General features: G+C 44.8%; 9 protein-coding genes and 1 long non-coding RNA gene across 11 annotated transcripts; 8 read left to right on the forward strand and 2 right to left on the reverse strand.

Annotated features, from left to right (window-relative positions):
• The first annotated feature begins 39 nt into the window (after positions 1-39).
• Positions 40-1,173, forward strand: LOC132265897 (synaptosomal-associated protein 29). Its single transcript, XM_059766692.1, has 2 exons — positions 40-114; positions 192-1,173. Exon 2 carries the CDS (start codon positions 214-216, stop codon positions 1,018-1,020), a length of 807 nt encoding a protein of 268 aa, XP_059622675.1. The 5' UTR covers positions 40-114; positions 192-213; the 3' UTR covers positions 1,021-1,173.
• A 119-nt stretch (positions 1,174-1,292) lies between these two features.
• On the forward strand, positions 1,293-2,926 carry LOC132265888 (retinol-binding protein pinta-like). Its single transcript, XM_059766679.1, has 4 exons — positions 1,293-1,466; positions 1,526-1,682; positions 2,243-2,350; positions 2,409-2,926. Exons 1-4 carry the CDS (start codon positions 1,352-1,354, stop codon positions 2,920-2,922), a joined length of 894 nt encoding a protein of 297 aa, XP_059622662.1. The 5' UTR covers positions 1,293-1,351; the 3' UTR covers positions 2,923-2,926.
• A 142-nt stretch (positions 2,927-3,068) lies between these two features.
• LOC132265868 (clavesin-1-like) lies at positions 3,069-4,681 on the forward strand. Its single transcript, XM_059766657.1, has 2 exons — positions 3,069-3,412; positions 3,867-4,681. Exons 1-2 carry the CDS (start codon positions 3,069-3,071, stop codon positions 4,483-4,485), a joined length of 963 nt encoding a protein of 320 aa, XP_059622640.1. The 3' UTR covers positions 4,486-4,681.
• A 194-nt stretch (positions 4,682-4,875) lies between these two features.
• Positions 4,876-7,556, forward strand: LOC132265878 (alpha-tocopherol transfer protein-like). The gene is made up of 5 exons (XM_059766668.1): positions 4,876-5,414; positions 5,504-5,768; positions 6,264-6,622; positions 6,683-7,142; positions 7,223-7,556. Exons 1-4 carry the CDS (start codon positions 5,300-5,302, stop codon positions 6,841-6,843), a joined length of 900 nt encoding a protein of 299 aa, XP_059622651.1. The 5' UTR covers positions 4,876-5,299; the 3' UTR covers positions 6,844-7,142; positions 7,223-7,556.
• Positions 7,092-7,468, forward strand: LOC132257305 (putative cuticle collagen 80). Its single transcript, XM_059754163.1, has 2 exons — positions 7,092-7,142; positions 7,223-7,468. Exons 1-2 carry the CDS (start codon positions 7,092-7,094, stop codon positions 7,466-7,468), a joined length of 297 nt encoding a protein of 98 aa, XP_059610146.1.
• Positions 7,557-7,622: 66 nt separating the features above from the next.
• LOC132256222 (uncharacterized) lies at positions 7,623-8,170 on the forward strand. Its single transcript, XR_009468208.1, has 2 exons — positions 7,623-7,779; positions 7,844-8,170. It is a non-coding gene; the product is annotated as an uncharacterized LOC132256222 (long non-coding RNA).
• A 521-nt stretch (positions 8,171-8,691) lies between these two features.
• LOC132257668 (4'-phosphopantetheine phosphatase) lies at positions 8,692-10,446 on the reverse strand. 2 transcript variants are annotated; one of them, XM_059754671.1, is made up of 6 exons: positions 10,335-10,446; positions 10,075-10,254; positions 9,902-9,994; positions 9,487-9,832; positions 9,120-9,408; positions 8,692-9,035 (listed from the first exon to the last, which is right to left on the reverse strand). In XM_059754671.1, the coding sequence occupies exons 2-6, from the start codon at positions 10,209-10,211 to the stop codon at positions 8,839-8,841; spliced, it is 1,062 nt and encodes a 353-aa protein (XP_059610654.1). In that variant the 5' UTR covers positions 10,212-10,254; positions 10,335-10,446; the 3' UTR covers positions 8,692-8,838. The 2 variants fall into 2 exon arrangements, with proteins under 2 accessions (XP_059610654.1, XP_059610662.1); XM_059754679.1 differs by having other exon boundaries at positions 10,328-10,391.
• Positions 10,447-10,470: 24 nt separating this feature from the next.
• LOC132257682 (ubiquitin-like protein 4A) lies at positions 10,471-11,061 on the forward strand. The gene is made up of 2 exons (XM_059754689.1): positions 10,471-10,627; positions 10,692-11,061. Exons 1-2 carry the CDS (start codon positions 10,580-10,582, stop codon positions 11,037-11,039), a joined length of 396 nt encoding a protein of 131 aa, XP_059610672.1. The 5' UTR covers positions 10,471-10,579; the 3' UTR covers positions 11,040-11,061.
• Position 11,062: 1 nt separating this feature from the next.
• LOC132257333 (aurora kinase C) lies at positions 11,063-12,171 on the reverse strand. The gene has a single exon (XM_059754198.1). The coding sequence runs from the start codon at positions 12,169-12,171 to the stop codon at positions 11,110-11,112; it is 1,062 nt and encodes a 353-aa protein (XP_059610181.1). The 3' UTR covers positions 11,063-11,109.
• Positions 12,172-12,376: 205 nt separating this feature from the next.
• Positions 12,377-15,813, forward strand: LOC132260106 (importin-13). Its single transcript, XM_059758045.1, has 4 exons — positions 12,377-14,825; positions 14,887-15,178; positions 15,253-15,424; positions 15,497-15,813. Exons 1-4 carry the CDS (start codon positions 12,465-12,467, stop codon positions 15,576-15,578), a joined length of 2,907 nt encoding a protein of 968 aa, XP_059614028.1. The 5' UTR covers positions 12,377-12,464; the 3' UTR covers positions 15,579-15,813.
• Positions 15,814-16,143: the final 330 nt, after the last annotated feature.

Below are 16,143 nucleotides of genomic sequence, written 5' to 3' on the forward strand. Positions count from 1 at the left end.
AGAGTAATTCGTTTCTCGCACTTGCGCCCCTCTCGGATCGCGAAAACCTGCCAACAGCACCCGTCATGACAATCAAAAGTGTGTGAAAAAGAGAGAAAATTTTGCTATTGTCAAGTGAGTTTTCCATCCATATTTTTCTACAGTTTTCACACTTTTCCGCCCCAAATCTGACTTATTTCTCCTCGCTACAGTGTCGATGAGAGTCTAGAGAAGATGTCTGGATTCAAGTACGTGACAAATCCCAACAGTTTATTCGTCGAGGACGTGGATGACGAGACATTCCTGAGAAACGCCCGGACCAACAATTATACAGAGGGTGCCAGTGCGCCCCAGTACACCCCACACAGCACCAATCCATTCCTTCAGGATGACGACTATGAGCAACAGAGGCAGATGTACGAGCAGCGCAGGAGAGAGATTGAGGACAGAACGCTGCTTTCATCTGAGCGCAGCCTTGGGCTGCTCTACGAGACTGAGCAAGTTGGAATGGCCACGGCAGAGGAGTTGGCACGTCAGCGAGAGCAGCTGGAGAACACCAGCAAGCAGCTGGACGACATAAACTCGACGCTGCGCTTCAGCCAAAGACACCTCACGGGCTTGAAGAGCGTCTTTGGGGGCCTGAAGAACTACCTGACTCGCCAGAGGGAATTCACGCCGCGCACCAACGCCTCGCCCAGCGGCAGCAATATTCTGGACACTGCGTCATATCAGGAGCCACCGAGATCCCACATGAGTCCGGAGGAGCGCTACGAAAACCACCCCGTGAACCGCCTACGCAGCGATCCGCCCTACGCGCAGCACACAATCCACGGACCAGGAGAATTCAGCGCGCGTCTCGATCAAAATCTTGACTGCATGGCGGGCAGCTTGACACGCCTCAAGGGTCTGGCCATTGATATGAACCAGGAAATCGACAGCCAAAATGACCTCATAGATAATATCACGAACAAAGTGGAGGACACCGACATGAAGATTGGCAAGCAGAATCGTGACATGCTGAAGCTTCTCGGCAAGAAGTGATTCTGCACCCACAGATACTCCACCAAAGCAACTCTAATCGAATCTGAACTCCCTCTCTAATCCCCTCCATTCATATGAGAACTCTGTACATTTTTTGCTGGATTACTTTTTGGCTCCTCCGTGAGATAAATATAAGTTTAGTAAATTTTCCAATGCACACCTTTTTTTCATAAATCAACCATCAGCGATCAGGAACACAGTGAGTCGTATTTTATAACTGACGTTAATTGCACTTGCGTGCCCAGCATTGTTGAGTAAGATTAGGATGATATGAGATGAGCAGCGACAGTTTGACTTCGTCTGTCACAGCATTCAGTCACGCTTGATAGCCATGGAGTGGCGGAATCCAGAGGAAGAGTACTCTTCGCGATCTGATCTCAAGCGAGAGGATGTCAAGAAGATCCTCGAGTGGATATCCAAGCAGCCTCATCTTCCTGAGATATCAGGTGAGAAATCGTGACAGTTTCTCTTTCTTCCAACGACATTCAATGGAAGATCTTTGCAGAGCTCGAAGCCATCCTATTCGTTCACTCCTGCTATTACAGCCTGGAGCAGGCCAAGAAGACAATAGACACGTACTACACCATAAGGACTCACTCACCTGAGTTCTTCGCCAAGAGGGACACCAATGCTCCTGAGATATTGGACACAATGGAGATTCAGTAAGTAATTAACTAGAAAGTTTTTTTGCACTAGTCATGAAGAGAACTTATCTAAATTACTCTTTTTAGCGCTATTCAAGGTGTATTATTAAACTGGTTGTTATCGTTCGTCTTTTTCTTTGCTCGTGAGCTCCTTGATATTGTATTGGAGGGGATTGAGAAACATTTATCGAAAAACCCATATCATTCTCACAACACATCTTTCGTGATAGTTTTTTATTACTTTGTCAGGAAGGTTACCAGTTTTAGGTGCTTCCGACAAGGGCACGCTTAAGTTAATGGAGTGTGGTAAAATTTATTGGTTAGCATACGAATCAATCTGCTGAATTTGGAGATTGCCAAGAGAAAATCCTAATAAATTCATTTACTGAGACGTAGAATGTGAGGTAGCATTAGTATCAATAATTATTTCACAGCATTTCAGTACACAATTATTCATAAGAGATAAGAGAGATTCTTAAATTGGCGCCAATCGTTGAATCTGTTTTATCAGCATTTCAAACATTTTAATTCTTATTTTTACAATGTTAATCAACCTGATTAGTCATATTCTTTTCCAGACTCCAAGTGCCACTTCCAGGACTCACGCCAGAGGGTTACAAAATAATCTTCTGCAATCTGCTGGACTACGATGCAACAAAGTATAATTTTACAGCGTCTCTTAAGTTGTGAGTATTTCGGAGTCATTCTAAAAGTAAGAGTAATGACACAAATTCAATTCTGCAGATATTCTTTCGTGAGCGACCTTCATCTGTGGACTGAAGGCACTGCTGAAGGCCATATTCTGTTGGTTGATATGCAAGGCATGTCTCTGGGTCACATCGCACGCCTGGGACTCGTGCAAATGAAGAAGTACATCACTTACCTCCAGGATGCTCTGCCAGTGCGCATCAAGGGCCTCTACTTCATCAACGCCAATCCCATAACGGACAAACTGCTCGCAATGATGAAGCCCTTTATGAACAAACAGCTCACGTCGATGCTTCAGGCATTCACGACTATGGAATCCGTGTACAAAGTGATCCCACGGGAAATGTTCCCCAAGGAATTGGGAGGACAGTCGAAGAGTTTTGAAGAGCTGCAGAAGGACATGAAACAATCAATGGCGGCTCATCGGAATTTCTTCTTAGAACAGGAGAATTCACGGCTCGTGAATGAGAACTTGAGACCGGGAAAGCCCAAAACGGCCAATGATCTTTTCGGGATTGAGGGGAACTTTAAGAAGTTGGATTTTGATTGATATTATGGAACGTTCAGAGCACTATTCAGGGTATTAGGTTAGTCTTCTAGCAATATAATAACCAAAAATACGGAGAAAGACGACATTCTCAGAGATAATATTTGCACAAATGACTTCTCAAGTTCAAATAATTCAATTCCTTGTCGATGATTCACATTAAAATTGCCACTCGATCAAGAAACATTTCAATAAGACGTTCCAGTCAGAAAATGGAACCACCATCGCTCGATTTGGCTAAAGTGTACGAAAATAGAAGTCCTCAGTTGAAATTTGAAGATGTGCATCGCCTTCAAGAATGGATGAAAACGAAGAAGCACTACTTAATCGATTTGGACGAGATTGATTTGATAAATTTCCTCCATCAGTGTGATTTCGATGTAGAAAAAGCGAAAAAACGCATCACAGGAGCGACAATTTTCCAGACTCGCGCACGAATTTTCCAGGATATCGATATGAGGAGCGAAAGTATAAAAGCCGCTATGGAGACCGTGTAAGTTATTATTGGAAAATTTTTTCACATACATTTCATGCTTTTTACACATTTACCTGAACATTTTCACATTATTCAAAAATTACCAACCCATGTGATGATAAAAAATACTTTTATGAGTTTCATTGTCGCTAAACTATTATTTCACGTACGGTCGAATTCAATGGCTTTACGACTGCCTTTTTATTTATTCTACACGACCGTTTAAAAAGTATATCGTCATCTAATACTATGTATAACCAGCTCATCTTTTCTTGTTTACTCTGTTTGATGTATTATTTGTGATTTGTGATTTGGAGTGTACTTATTTTAAATGTCCCATTGACTTAATTACAATGCGAACTAAACGCTGAAGGCTGGGAAAGTTTTCGGCAGAGAATCATAAAAACACACACATAAAATTTTGATCACAAATAACTTGCTGGCTGATAAAAAAAAAAACAATATATTTCAGGCTCGTTTCGCACATCACGCTGAAAGATGACAACCCTGGCATGGCGATCTTCTTGAAAGTTCTGGCCACAGACGCTAAGCAAATTGACGCCGCAAACTTGATCAAGGTGATGCTGATGTACACGTATTTGTGGCTCAGGGGCCTGGAACCGCCAGCCGATCACGTAATCATTGTCGATCTCGAGGTGGTCAGTGTGGCCCACTTGGCGGCCCTCGACTTGCGAACTCTGCGCGAATTGTCCTGCTTCTACAATCACTTCTACTTCGGCACACTGTGCAAGGTGCACTTCATCAACGTGGGGTCATGGATCGATCGCTTGCTTTCGATCTTGAAATCCACGATGGGTCGTGATTTCAGCGAGAAAATCTGCGTGCACAGCAATGCAAACAATCTGCATGAGTTTATATCACTTGAGCAACTGCCGAAAGAATTGGGTGGAGATTTTCTCTCATTTCACCAGATGCACGAGGCGATGAAGGAATTGTTGGAGAGGCACGCCGATGAATTGTTGAATAAGTATCGCGTGCAATCAAGTGATCTTCTTCACATAGAAATGACGTACAATGAGCCTGATTTATTTGGACTTGACGGGAAGTTTAGGCGATTGGACGTGGACTAGAGAGTTTCATTTCATTCTTAAGCATGAGCATGCCACAACTCCACTCTTTTCGAATCTCGAATATATCTTATATTATTACACTTTTGACTGTGTGAGTCCACAAATTTATTATAACGATGTGGCAAATTAAATTTATCATCATGAATAAACATATTAAACACCCACAATTTATAATAAATGAATATTAATGACAAGAGCGATCAGAATATTTTTGTAGGTTGTATTTTGTAATTGTATGCTAATACCCGTTTCCCGAGATTCAAATAAAAGTGAAATTTCACATGCTCTCATCAGAATTTCATGAAAAAATCCAAATCATGAGAGTTGAGCTGGATTTTTCTACCCTGAAAATGCCACACAGACTTTCTTCACAATCCAAGAATTCGCTCTTTCAGCCTTCTGAACATTCTGAGTAGTATTCTAGGCCAAGACACTGTGTGCAGAGAAGAAGAATACAACTTTTATTGACGATTTGGCACACACGCTCGCTTCTGCGATATACAGAGACAGCAAGCGTGTATATGGGCAAGATCTAGCGAAACGTATGACCGCTTAAGATGCATAATGGGATGACGTGGCTTGATTTCTTTTCCATGTCTTCAGTCTCTGAATGAACGCCGCGGAATTAGACGCGTTTCTGCACTCGCTCCGCGATCTTCAAAGGAAATTCAACCCAGCTCGAAGGGATCAGTGATTGTGATTGAGTGTCTGTGATCATGAGGAGTTGCATAAGTGCCGTTCAATCGTGATTCACCTCATTATCTGTGTTGTATACTTTTCGCCACAAGAGACCACAGAGGTGGCTGAACTCAATATGAGGTTTATATCGCCTGAGGATGAGTACGCAAAACACCGCGACCTCAAGAGAGAAGATGTGAGAAATATTCTCGAGTGGCTCTGCCGTCAGCCACATCTACCAAATATCACTGGTGAGAAGAATATGTTTATTCAAGCAAATTCTCAGAAGTGGAGTGCGAATTCTGATAAACTCTCTTTGTGATACACTCTAAATACGCAGAATCCGAGGCTATTTTCTTTCTGTACGCTTGCTATAACAGCATCGAGCAGACAAAGAAGACGATCGACAACTACTATACTATAAGAACACACACTGTGGACCTCTTTCGCAATCGCGATGTCTGCACCAAGGAGATGTTGGACATCTCAAATGTCATGCTCTTCACACCGCTGCTTAATGAGCATCCCCAAGGATATAAGGTCATGTACTGCCGCCTCATGGACCCCGATGTCACAAAGTACATTCACGTTGATGCAGTTAAACTGTAAGTGCCTCTTTTTCGATATGAACAAATAGTCTCACTTCTGTGATTGTCTCTTGCTTCTTCTTGATCAAAACAAAATTACTACATATATGACCTTACCGATAATCTTTAGACACAAACTCTTCGTAAGATCAACCGACAACTGATAAGCAATGAAGATAAATGTTTTTAAACTTTTATTAATACAAAACATCTGAAATTCTTATCAGGAGATCAAGGGATCTCAGATAACATCTGAGGTTAAATCGACTTACGACAGAAGTTTTATCCTCATTCGTGTTCATACGGAAAGCTATTACTTTTACTTCATTTTCGTCTAAATAAATTTATTGCTGAAATTCATTTAAAAGAAAAGAAAAGGCCTTTCATATACGAGCTAATGTTTGCTAATAACAATTAGGGAAAAATATGGTATAGATGAATATCGCAGCATTTCTAATTACATTTTCGTGAAAAGATCACTGAAATTGTCTGTCCGACCAATTATTTCCAAAGATACAACTTCGTGTTCGACCATTGGCTGTGGACTGAGGGAACTGCTCCTGGGCACGTCCTCATTGTGGACATGGATAGCGCCTCGCTGGGTCACGCCACTCGTATGAGCTTGTCTGTGGCCAAGAAGTATTTGCACTTCCTCCAGGAGGCGATCCCAGTGCGTCTCAAGGGTCTTCACGTGATCAACACACTGTCCTTCATTGACAAGATCCTGGCCCTCGTGCGTCCCTTCGTGAAGAAGGAGCTCGTCAGTCTGGTGCACTTCCACACGGATATGGAGACAGTCTATCCCATGATTCCGCAGAAAATGTTCCCCAAGGAATTTGGCGGGAAAGCTGACTCAATACTGGAGTTGCACAGTAAAACAGCCTCTATGCCCACTGTGACTTCTTTTTTACGCTCCTCCTCTTGTTTTACAGAGAAAATGAAGGAAAAACTGTTTGCCAATCGTGACTTCTTCCTCCACGAGGAAAATACGCGACTCGTGAATGAAAAACTGCGGCCCAGCGGAAGAAAAAATGCCCCCGCCGACGAGGCTTTTGGATTCGAGGGCAGTTTTAAGCGATTAAATATTGACTAGCATGCGGCTCAGGAAGTGCCCGACCCAAATTGGACCGATTGTGAAGTCGCGTGGAATATCACGAGGTGGACGAAATGTCCCCAAAAACACCACGATCAGCGGCCCAGAACTAAATTATTTTTGAATTATTGTTTTTACGTTGTACACAATGTAACACTTTTTTTGTTATTACTTTCAATTATATATAAGCATTTGTACGGGATTCTATCTAGTCAGTTTACTCGCTGCAAACTCGACAAGAGGAAATCATGAAGAGTCTCACGTTAGCTTTCATTGCGATCTGCATGATCGCCGTGCTGGTACGGTGAAGAGAAATCTTCTCGGCTCCACTTTTGTGCAAAATTCACTGTGTGAAATTATTCTGTGCGTGATTTTGCAGGTGCACTCGGCGGAAGGAAATGATCATCGCGGTCGCCAGGGCGTAGATGGAGTCCGTGCCAGGTCTCGTGGCTTCAACACCGAAGGTGGAGCTCCTCCGAGGGGCCCCCCTGGACACCCACCACCACCACCCGGCGCACCTGGCGCACCCGGTCAGCCCGGACAGCCCGGACAGCCGGGCCAGCCTCCAGCCATGGCTCAGAGACCCGGAGGAGCATCGGCATCTGGAGAAAACAGCTCCGCATAAGAGATTGGCATTCGATGGCGCATTGCATCGTGATACCATGTCTGATTATCAATGGAGTTTCCGCAAATAAATTGTGCAATATAGAAAATAGCTGCTTTGTCTCTTCATAAATTCTAATTAAATATAATTGTTAGGCTTGTGGTCACCTCTGTGGCACAATGATCACAATCTCACGTAAGTTTTCAAGCCATGGAGTATCATATAAATATTGCGAAATGTGATCAAACCATTACCATTAAGTGAACTCTCTCTCAGACGCGATGTCCCTTAAATTCAACTCACTGTTTTTAGTCCTTCTACTTCTGGCAATGGTAAAAAGATTTCACTTCTGAGTGTCTCTACACGAAATTTGATTAATAACCCTGTGAATTTCAGATCATCTCCAATGATCAAGCCTTTGCGCAATACCTAAGTGAAAACAATAATCAAATGGAGTCAAATTGCTTTGGTTCAAGCGGGTCCGGCGGGTCATCAGGTAATTCTGGCGGTTCAAGCGATTCATCAGGTGATTCAAGCGACTCAGGATCATCAAGTGACATGCAAAGCCAACCAATGATGTCGATGAATCCATATCCATACGACAAAAAAACCGTTAAAATGGCATGAGCCAGCAACTTCTTCAGCATCTCTCAGACATAAATCTGAGAACCGCGACACTTACGCATTGCATGTGGAGAATTGAGAATAAATTATTCATAATTATCAACTGTTTTCTTCTTCTCAAACAGTTTCTATCGCTTGCGGTTCTGTGTCATAAAAGTCGATTTCAATAGAATTCTATAGAAATTCATAAATGAAAGTTCATGAACTGCGAGATAAAACAAAATATAGAAAACGCGTGTATTTTTGTATATATAATTATATATATATATATATATTATATATATATATATATATATATATATATTATATATAAATATGCTGATATCTCTGTATAAACTCTATATAACTAATGTAATAAAAAAAAAAACATTCGATAAAAAACAAAAAAATAAATTGAGCTTTTTCAATGTCGAACTACAGACAGCTTAATTATCACTTTAATGATCCTGATATTCACCTGATTGAAAGTTAATTCTACCAACATGACGATAAAATCAAAACCACTTCCGCTCACGAAGAATCTAAAAAAATCTTTATCAGAAATGCAGAAAGAGTGTTGCAATAGAAAAAGTTTCATTCAATTAAACATTTATTCTAAAAAAAAAAACTGATATATCTATACAAAGACACATAATTTCTCTTCACCAAAACGAAAATTAAACAGTGATTGCTTCATGATGCACGTCTGCATTTAAATGATTTTAATTAGTAGGAGAATAAAATGCCATCATGTCGAGTCATAGCAAAGTTGAGTGCTGCTTCCGTGGTCATACTGCACTCTCATATTTGCAAATGACGGAAAATGTATCACCTCCCAGTCGATTGGCCCACCATTTGTTCTTCACGACAGCCAATTTGAGGGTGTCGCACGTGAATTTGGCGTACAAATTCGTGTGAAGGGCGCGACCCATGCCCTCTATTATCAGTAAGTCTGTCTCATGGCGCACCATCGCCTCGCTCAGCTCTGCATCAGGCGGTAGGAAGTATGGAGTTGGTGTGATTAAATGCTCTTCTGGCTAAAGAACAGCGAATAAAGAAGCACACTTACCTGGCGTGAGTGTCCTGAGGTTGAGACATGGACCCGATTGACCGTTGGGCAGGACCAGTAGACGCTTCGCAGCATACGCCTCGCGGAGTATGCTACACTGATCACAGCAACTGTCCATGAGGCTCTCCAGCTCTTTGTACGTTATATCCGCTAGCGCGGGCTCTGAGTTGGCACACAAAATCACCTTCGTTCCACGCCTCAAGAGTTCCCTCGCGAATGGCAGTATCCCCAGGACGATGTCGAAGCCGCTGTTGTCCACGAAGATTGCGGCGCACTTGTGAACGGATCCCTGAAAATAAGCAAAAGGGGATTTCTCCTCAGTTCTATTTCAGTTCAGTGGGGCACTGGAAGTGAGAGCCAATATTACTTGCAACCTTGCCAGCCACGCATCGAGACCATCGATGAGCCATGGACGTGGCTGAATGTAGCTTAGGGCCTCATTGAGGCCAAATGAGCTGTTCGCTTCGAGTATTTCACACACCGCCTGGGCGCCCCAATCGAACATGTTGCCCGCCAGCAGACCTCTCACCAACTCAATCCATCTCTCATTGTCCCTGAGTTTGTCCACCTCATCGAGGCGAAGTCGCAGCATTCTCAGTGCTGTTTTATTCTCCAGAATTTTCTGCTCCCGCCATGGATCCGAGAAGCCGTGCTGCCGCAGGCAAGACTCATTCAGATCAAGCAGCGTTCTGATTGTAATCGGATCGCCAGTCCTAAAAAGAATTTATCAAGTGATCATAACAAGTCTTTAGCAATTTCTCATTTGTAGACTTTTCCCTTACTCTGTACTTTGGCCCAGTGAATTCATTCTGTTTAGAAAATCTTGCTGAAATCTCTCGGCTCGTTTGCATGCATCATCGCTTTCCAGTTCACTTCTGTTGAAAAAAATATTTAATCAGAGATTAGCAGTGATAGCAGAGTATTTACACTCCGATGGCAAATACCAAATACCCACTTTCTGGCTTGGATGGCGAACTTCCTCACCAGGTCCCGGAAGCATGTGAACCAGTAGCTCCTCACTTCAGCGTCATCAGTCAAGTTTAGTGTGTCTGGATTGTACTTCTTGGCATCCAGCAGCAGTGGACAGAACATTTTACAAGCGGGAATCGGCGACAACTCACTGTACACTCCCTTTCTAGGTTATGAATGCGGAAATCTCAATTTCTCTCTGTTTCAAAGGAAGTACTGCAGGTATTTCAAGTGCACACCACTCACTGGTCACAGAGGATGATCCACCAACGGCACTCAGTCCGTATTCTTGCGAATTACCTGAGCAAATGCGAAACAAAATGTTTTAACGAGTGCTCCTGCGACCGATATCATCAGCTGATTGGCATTCTGAACTTTTCCGGAGCGATGACAGCGGCTGTCAGTTATACTTCCTGTTTTGTTTCTCCCCATGTCAGATTTTTGTCCATGATTCCTAGAGATTCCTGAAGAAACCAGACAATCCATCCACTATGAAGGTGATTGTGAAGGAGCTGAATGGGAAAGGATGCGATATTGAGGTAAACCGATCGCATCTTCAGTCGTATTTCGAACAATGGATGTTTTCATCTGGATTATTTTTAGATCTCGGAGACGAGCACAGTCCAAGAATTGAAAGTGAGGATTGCCGAGAGCATGAACATTCCAGTCAGTCATCAGAGACTCCTTCGCATGGGATTCACACTGGCCAACAACCGGACACTGCAGTCTTACGATGTCAAGGAGGGCACAAAGCTGATGTTGCTGACTAAGAAACCAGATACTCTGGAGGAAGTAATGCACAAGAGCTTCCTCAAGTACTACACAAGTGATCAGGCGGACAGACTGACGAGCGCCTTCATGGCGGACTTCTCAAAGCGAATGTCCCAACTGAGCCTAGACGACATTGAACAACTGGCCTCGGTTTATCTGCAGCAGGAGGTGTCCCAATAAATCTCGCTCTCAATTCTCTCAATCCGAAAGGTATATTTCTTGAACAAATCTAATCTACGGGTAGTGATTTCTAGGTTGTCGTCGTATGAAGGGTGATCCAGGGATGCGTCATCACTTGAGCTAGCGGGAGTCTTCCATCCGGATTGAGAACGATCAGCTGTGACATGAGATGGGCTGCTGGTTTGGAGACATAAGATGGCACTTTGTAGTCGAGCTTGGCGATCTTCTTGTACGTTTCGGCGTAGCCCTCAGACATGAAGGGCGCCTCTCCGGACAGCAATTCGTAGCAAAGCACGCCAAGATTCCAGAGATCCACAGTCTTCGTGTGAGGCTTTCCCTGTATCATCTCTGGCGGCAAGTAGTCCAGAGTGCCGCACAGAGTCGTTCGCATGGAATTCCTCTCGTGCACCGACCATCCGAAGTCGGCAATCTTCAACTCTCCTTTGTAGCCCAACAGCAGATTCTCTGGCTTGATATCGCGATGAATGACATTCTTCTCGTGTAGATAAATCAGCGCCGAAGCCAAGGATTTTATGTAGACCGCTGTCTGGGGCTCTTCAAAGCGATTGTCGGGTTGTTGCTTCTGAGCGGCAAACAGGGTGCCTTTGGGAGCGTATTCCAATATCAGGTAGATGCGAGCGTCATCGTGGAAGTAGCCATACATCCTCAGGATGTTGTTGTGTCGCAAGTGGGACTGAATTTCAATCTCCCGGCGCACTTGATGCTCCACATTGCAGTCCTGGATTTGTTTCTTGAAGAGCACCTTCAGTGCCACCACAAACTTTGTTTCCTTCTCGCGTGCCATGTACACATTCCCAAACTTTCCTCGCCCCAGGAGGCGCCCTATGTCAAAATTGCTCAAGGACCAGACCTTCTTGGCTTTCTCAGTCTCGGTGTTTTGCTCCCTGAGCTGGGAGTCAGTCTTCTCACTGCCGCTCGGGGCTCCCTTCTGCTCCTCCTTGCACTCCTTCGCCTCCCGCACAGTTATCGGAGTCGAGGTGGCTGGACCAGGGTGCTGGGAGTCATTCTCGATGCCCCCCTGCTTGCCTTGTACGGCATTTCCCATGTTATTCGCAATATTTCCCTGCAATCGGTTATTCTCCTTGCCCACAGCGATGGGCTTTTCGTTCATCTTTGCTCAAATTAACTTCACCAGCCAAAATTTAAGGGAAAATCTCGTGAAAATGCTCACTAAACAATGCAGAACAGCCCCTGTTTGTTACCACGGTTAACGGCCTCTCTCATCTCCGAATTCCGAATATGGCGTTCGTTAATATTTCCGTGACATTTGCCATCGTTCGTTGACTTTCGGAGAGCGTTTGGGCATTTTTTGCTGACCACTCGCGGATATTGTGTGCTGTATTTTTGCGAGGATTTCCTGTGGATATTTGCTTGAACTGTGTCTAGTGGTGTGTGCAATCTAACATGGAGGTGGACATCAAAGTGCTGGAGGAGGCGGTGGTGATGTTCTACCGCTCGGAGTCGTCTCAGCAGGCCTCCTCACATCAGTGGCTGACTCAGATGCAGCTGAGTCCCCAAGCGTGGCAGTTCTGCTGGGAATTGATGCGTCCCGACAAGTCCTGCGAGGTGCAGTTCTTCGGTGCCACCACTCTCCACTCCAAGCTACTCAAGTACTGGCATGAGGTGCCCAAGGAGATGCACGAGGAGCTTAAGCAGAAACTTCTGGAGGCAATTGTGGCATTCGGCGCGGGCCCCAAGCTTGTGCTGAATCGCCTCTGCATCGCCTTCAGCGCATTCATAGTTCACATGCTCGAGGAATGCCCCACGGCAATTGAGGATGTGACAAATACGTTCCAGAATCAGCAATTGCCCAATTTGTCGGTGAACACACAGATCTGGATTATGATGGAGATCCTGGGCGGTATTCCCGAGGAAGCCAATGCCATTTACACGTCTGTGCAGAGGGCTATGCTGCGGCAGGAGATCAACAAGCGTACAGGATTCATTCTCTCCACAATTGACACTTACCTCAGTGTCAAATGCGATGCTCCGGCACTTGAGGATGAGGACACAGCGTCAATGTTGAGGGCGGTAAAGTGTGGGGGACTGTGGCTAAAGAATGGCCATCCCATGGATAGTTGCCTCAAATTTGCTGAGACGCTGCTGAAGCTGGTGAACAAGTGCTACTGGAGCTGCGTTCAGGGTGACGGATGCATGTCTGCGGACGAGAATGAACTGGCTGAGGTGTGCCTGGAAACCCTGTCGTTCATCATGATCCAACCAGACGCCCATCGCTATCCGAATACAGCTCTTATAATGATCAGAATGTTCCTGGACTCACTCACGGACATCATCAAAGCCGAGTGGCGAGAGAACAATCTGAATGAGGACATTGCGGTGGGCATCTACACACTCCTGATCGCCTCCATAGAGTCACAGTCGCGACTCTTGCTCACGGGAATTGCCTCTGACAGTACACAGCACCGCGAACTGTACACGCGTCTCATTGAGGAGATTCTGCAGTGCACGAACAAGCCAGGAATCTATCCAGTTGAGGAGTCGTGCAGCATTCTAGCCATGGGATTCTGGTACATGTTGCAAGATGAGGTGCTCTCGTTGGATTTGGACGTGCAGAGGAACAAGTGCCTGGAGATCATTAGGCCGCTGTACGCCCACCTGACGAAAGTCCTTGTGCGGAAGGCGCAACACCCCAACGAGGTGTCCATCGAGCGCTGGAGCGTCGACGATCTGGAGACTTTCCGGTGCTATCGACAAGACATATCAGACACGCTAATGTACTGCTACGATGTGCTGCACGAGAGTTTGCTGGACATCTTCGCCGTTCTCCTCGAGGAGGGCATTCTCGCCGTCCAGAGTGATCAATTGAACTGGCCAAAGCTGGAGGCTGTCATCTACTCAATGTGCTCCATTGCCGAGCACATCAATGTGACTGAGAACAAGGTGATCCCCAAGCTGATGCACACCCTCAGCGAAATCCCGTATGAGAGTCTGAATGAGAAACTTCTCGGCACTGCGCTGGAGACCATCGGATCATACTGTGAGTGGTTCAAGGAGAATCCAATGTACCTTCCACCCGCCATTGATCTCTTGGTTAAAGGGCTAAACTCCTCGATGGCGTCCCAGGCGACATTGGGACTCAAGGAGTTGACGCGAGAGTGCCAAATGCAGATGAAAGTGTACGCTGAACCACTCCTCGAAGCCTGCCAGCAGAGCCTGAATGGTGGCCATCTCAAGAATGCCGAATCTGTCCGCCTCATGTACAGCATCGGACGACTGATGAGCATGCTGAGTCCGGACAAAATCCCCAGTTGCCTAGACCTCATGGTGTCGCCGTGTTTCGAGGAGTTGCAGCTCATCACGCAGAATCGCACCCAGACTGACGCCACGAAGATCCGCACACTCTTCCGCCTCAACATGGTGTCCACACTGTACTCCTCATTAAACACTAAGGGGGCACAGCAGGAGAGTGCGGATGCCACTAGTGCCCAGCCCGTGTTGCTAGTCATGGAGAAAACCATGCCAATCTTTCGGCAAATAGGCGAGATGTGGATTGACGACGATCAAATCATTGAAGCCCTCTGCAATAGTCTCAAATACGCCGTGACGAACCTCATGAACGACGCCAAGCCCATGCTTCCAGATCTCTGCTGCCTCATCGTCTCGATCTTCCAGACCAAGTGTGTGTGTCCCGCGATGGACATTGCCAAAACCTGCATAATAATGTTTTACAATGACTCGGACACACATGCCAAGATGCATCAGCTCCTCGTGGAGATAATCGTGTACAACATAAGACACTTTGAGGTGAGTTTGCTACAGTACTAAATTACATAGACCAGCATTACGACTTTATCTTCCGTTGCAGCAAATTCCAGAGAACAAATTTTCCGATGTAGCCGATCTTCTCGAAGCTTTTTACGCCCTCAATGCCCAGATTGTGAGAAAACTGGCTGTGGCATATTCCAGAGGCGACATTGACTGCTTCAAACTCATCTTCTTCGCTCTCAAGGCAATTGTCCTGCCCGAGAATGGCCCTGTGAAGTATAGCACGCAATTTCTCAGTCACTTCATCATGCAATCTCGCCAATTTCCCAACATGACGACGGCTGTTATCGAGCGAGGCGGTCAAATAATCCAGGCGACTCTGCTGTGCATTGGTAAGATGATAATCAACCCATCTTCTGCATGACCAGAAAGCTAACGCGATGTGAAATGTCGGTTTATTGATTAGGCTCTCTCACGCCACGGACGCAAGTGGAGGTGTTTGCCGATATATTTCTGTCTATAAATAAGAAATATCCCCAGGAATTGATTGTGTGGCTCAAAGTGCTCGCCACGCCGCAATTCCCGACGTCCCATGTGTCCGACAGTGACAAGAACGCCTTCATGAACACCATCATAAGGTGAGTTTTGTGTACCGAAGTGCTTATCTCATTTTCACATGATTTTTTTTCTGTCCTCCTCGTATTTTCCAGAGAGAAGGTAAATAAGCGCATCATCCAGGGACAAGTGAGAGAATTCTCAGCAAAATGTCGTGGCATTGTGGAGAAGATTTAGACAAGTGTGTGCGAGAAAGTGTTTCTGATGAGCGAGGAAAATGCTTAGTTATTTTTCATTAATGTGATAACAGAAGGAAAAAAACCTATACAAAGTCTTTCAATGTCAAGATGTGAAAAATGATTTCTGTATATATTACGGAGTTTATTTTAAGAAATGTATTTATCTTAACTGTGTAATTTTATGCGAGATGAATGCAGTGAGAAAATAAAAATTTGATGTGACGATTGCAAAATGCTTGTCTTGCACTTCTACTGCCCGACGAGACAAAACAGTCCGTGTTTCAGCTTCATTTTTCCTCATCTTTTTAATATAATTCCAATATTAAGCCATAAGCTACATGTATTTTAAAGAAATAGGTTCTCCACTTTGTAATACACATCGTTCTCTCTTTGTTTTCTCCATTATCAACTGCCTCAATGTTATTGTCGAAAACCCACCCACCCCTCATTATTAAAACGCAAACGACAAACACACTGCAATGCGTGACGCAAAAGAATATTTCAACACTGAGAGAAATCTAAAAATTCTTTTCAGCTTTTCTGTATCATCTCCCATTCTCTAA

Source organism: Phlebotomus argentipes, unplaced genomic scaffold (assembly GCF_947086385.1).
Source record: "Phlebotomus argentipes unplaced genomic scaffold, Phlebotomus argentipes genome assembly contig_6, whole genome shotgun sequence".
NCBI lineage: Eukaryota > Metazoa > Arthropoda > Insecta > Diptera > Psychodidae > Phlebotomus > Phlebotomus argentipes.